We start from the raw sequence: 2,406 nt of genomic DNA, 5'->3' as shown, positions 1-2,406 counted from the left end.
ACACCAATAACTAAAAAAAAAAAAAGTGTCTATCTTTCTTTATATATATCATATTTACAAAATTAAAATTAAACTAAGTGGTTATTATATACTCGCATTAGTGAATATTAGTATTTTACACTTCCATATATATGTGCATATATAATATACAAGTAAAAAGGTGAATTTTAAATTATTTTCATCTATGAAAAATATATAAAATATGACTTACACATACTTGAGTGCTTATTCAATATTCAGTGCTTAAGAATATTTGGGAAAAAATCCCCAAATACACTCTGGTGGAAGATATTAATAGTGTAAAAGATACAGAAATAGGGTTTAATGTGTTTAAACAAAGAGGAGGAGGGAGTACGGGGAAAGAAGGTATACTTCTAGGCTAGAATCACATAATATAAACCAAATGAATCATCAGAAATGAAGGAGGTACAGTTTTTCCCAAGGTCCATTTCACTAGAAATTGAAAAGAACCAAGAAAGCTTTTAAAATAAACAATGCCAGTTGCAGTGCAGTCCAGTTCTGACTCATGGCAACCCCATGGATGGCAGAATAGAATTGTGCTTCTTAGGGTTTTCAAAAGCTGATTCTTCAGAAGCAGATTGCCAGGTCTTTCTTCCAAGGTGTCTCTGGGTGGACTCAAACCTCTAACCTTTCACTTAGCAGCCCAGGGCTTTGTTTAGACCACCCAAGGGATTCCAAGGAAGCTTTAGGGCAGAGTACATGAATTTAAGTTTTGCTAGAGTTCACACTATTACGGGATGCAGAACTGACTTCCTCCTGAGTTGTCTTTAGATTTGGACACACACCTTTCCGATAGTAGGTCAAAACGTCAGTTCCTTACATGGCTTCCATTAAAAGAGCAAGAGTACATAATGTGTCATTTAAATACCTCATACCACTTAAGAAGGAGTTTGTCCTTCCTGAAGAAACACTGACAGCTTTGGCTTCTTCTCAGGCACAACTGTGTTGGAATCCTGACCCCCTCTTTCTCAAGACTGAGGTCAGAAGCCGGCCGAGAGACCTCCCTCTGGCTCTCTCCCACTTTTGCTTCCAGCCTGTTCCCAGGGCTGGGCTGGCTCTGGCTGGTACTAGTTGAGGCAAGGGCAGCAGCAGCAGCAGAGGGTCCGGCATGCATTCTTCTTCTTGTACTGCACAGCCTTGCGCACCTGGGCCTTGGCCTCGCCCATGTAGTCTCTGGTCTTGAGCACATTGAGCTCGATGACGTTCAGCGTGTCGGCCTGCTCCTCTCCCAGCAAGGCCATCTGCAGGAAAAGGTCGTGCAATTCCCGCACTCGGTTCTCTAGCCGCAGCAGCTCGCGATGGCGGTTCTCGATCTCATGGAGGGCCGCCCGTGAGCCCTTCGCGTCGGCCAACAAGTTCTCAGAGAAGACGTCCCACTTACCCTGCTCAAACATATCCTCTATCTGGTTGCCCGAGACGTCCTTGCCCATGATCTCGAGCTGGCGCTGGATGCGGGTCTTGCAGTTGGCACGCTGCTTCATTTCAGCCTGGTTGTACTCGAGCATGGTGAGCTGGAAGGTACGGGTGAGTGCGCTGTACTGTGCACCCGCGGTGCGCGCCACAGCCGAGTGCTCGCCGTACTGGGCTTTGGCCTCCTCGGCCCGTGCCTTCAAGTTGCGCAGCTTGCCTTGGATGGCCTCTCCTCGAGCTTTGATGTCCTTTGCAATGGAGTTGGTGTCACGCTTGATGCTGCTCAGGCGCCGCATGGACGTGAGGAAGCGGGCATTCTGCCTCCCCAGCCGCTTCACGTCAGCTGTAAGGAGCTGGTTTTCATGCTGAAGCTCCTGGATGTCTCGGTACAAGGACTTCAGGATGTCGTCTGTCTCGAACACGATGTCCTCGTGGGCTGAGTCCAATGCGTCCTCCCCATCTGGGAACTGCTGGTCGTAGCGCTTGGAATACTCCAGAAGTTCTGCTAGCCGGTCCTTCATTTTGCCTGCAAGTGGAAATATGGAGGTTAGGTTCCTCTAGTGGGAGTCAGATATTTGCATTCAGGGGATCGGAACTTAAAATGAATGTCCTACTCAGCATTTTCAATTCTTTATCCTGGGGTAAAGTGCACTGAAGGAGCTCAAAGTCCTATGCTTTTTTGGTGACATGCAAAGGAATATGACTGGAAGGCATGAAGACAATCATATTTGAAGCCTTATAGGTACCTGCAGTTCAACACTATAGGCACCCAGAACTCAATGAACAATTTAAAATTTCAGATTGCATTGGAGAGCAATCTCTTTTTCTAGCATTAAGGTTTCCAGTAATTGTAAACCAAAACAGGGGCATAAAAAGTAAAAACAAGAGGAAAAGATGTACAAAGACAAGGATTTTTAGTAAGAGTAGTCATCTGACAAGATTTGAGGCCAACACTAAGTACTAGTTTTAGCGCAA

At 45.6% G+C, this 2,406-nt stretch overlaps 1 protein-coding gene across 1 annotated transcript; it reads right to left on the bottom strand.

Annotated features, from left to right (window-relative positions):
* Positions 1 to 1,088: 1,088 nt before the first annotated feature.
* STX11 (syntaxin 11) lies at positions 1,089 to 1,952 on the bottom strand. Its single transcript, XM_007948811.1, has one exon. It carries the CDS (start codon positions 1,950 to 1,952, stop codon positions 1,089 to 1,091), a length of 864 nt encoding a protein of 287 aa, XP_007947002.1.
* Positions 1,953 to 2,406: the final 454 nt, after the last annotated feature.

The sequence above is a fragment of the Orycteropus afer genome, unplaced genomic scaffold, assembly GCF_000298275.1.
Source record: "Orycteropus afer afer isolate SDZICR_OR568_19922 unplaced genomic scaffold, OryAfe1.0 scaffold00226, whole genome shotgun sequence".
Classification (NCBI taxonomy): Eukaryota; Metazoa; Chordata; class Mammalia; order Tubulidentata; family Orycteropodidae; genus Orycteropus; species Orycteropus afer.
The sequence above is the reverse complement of the archived record's forward strand: the minus strand, read 5'-3'. Positions and strand labels throughout refer to the sequence as shown.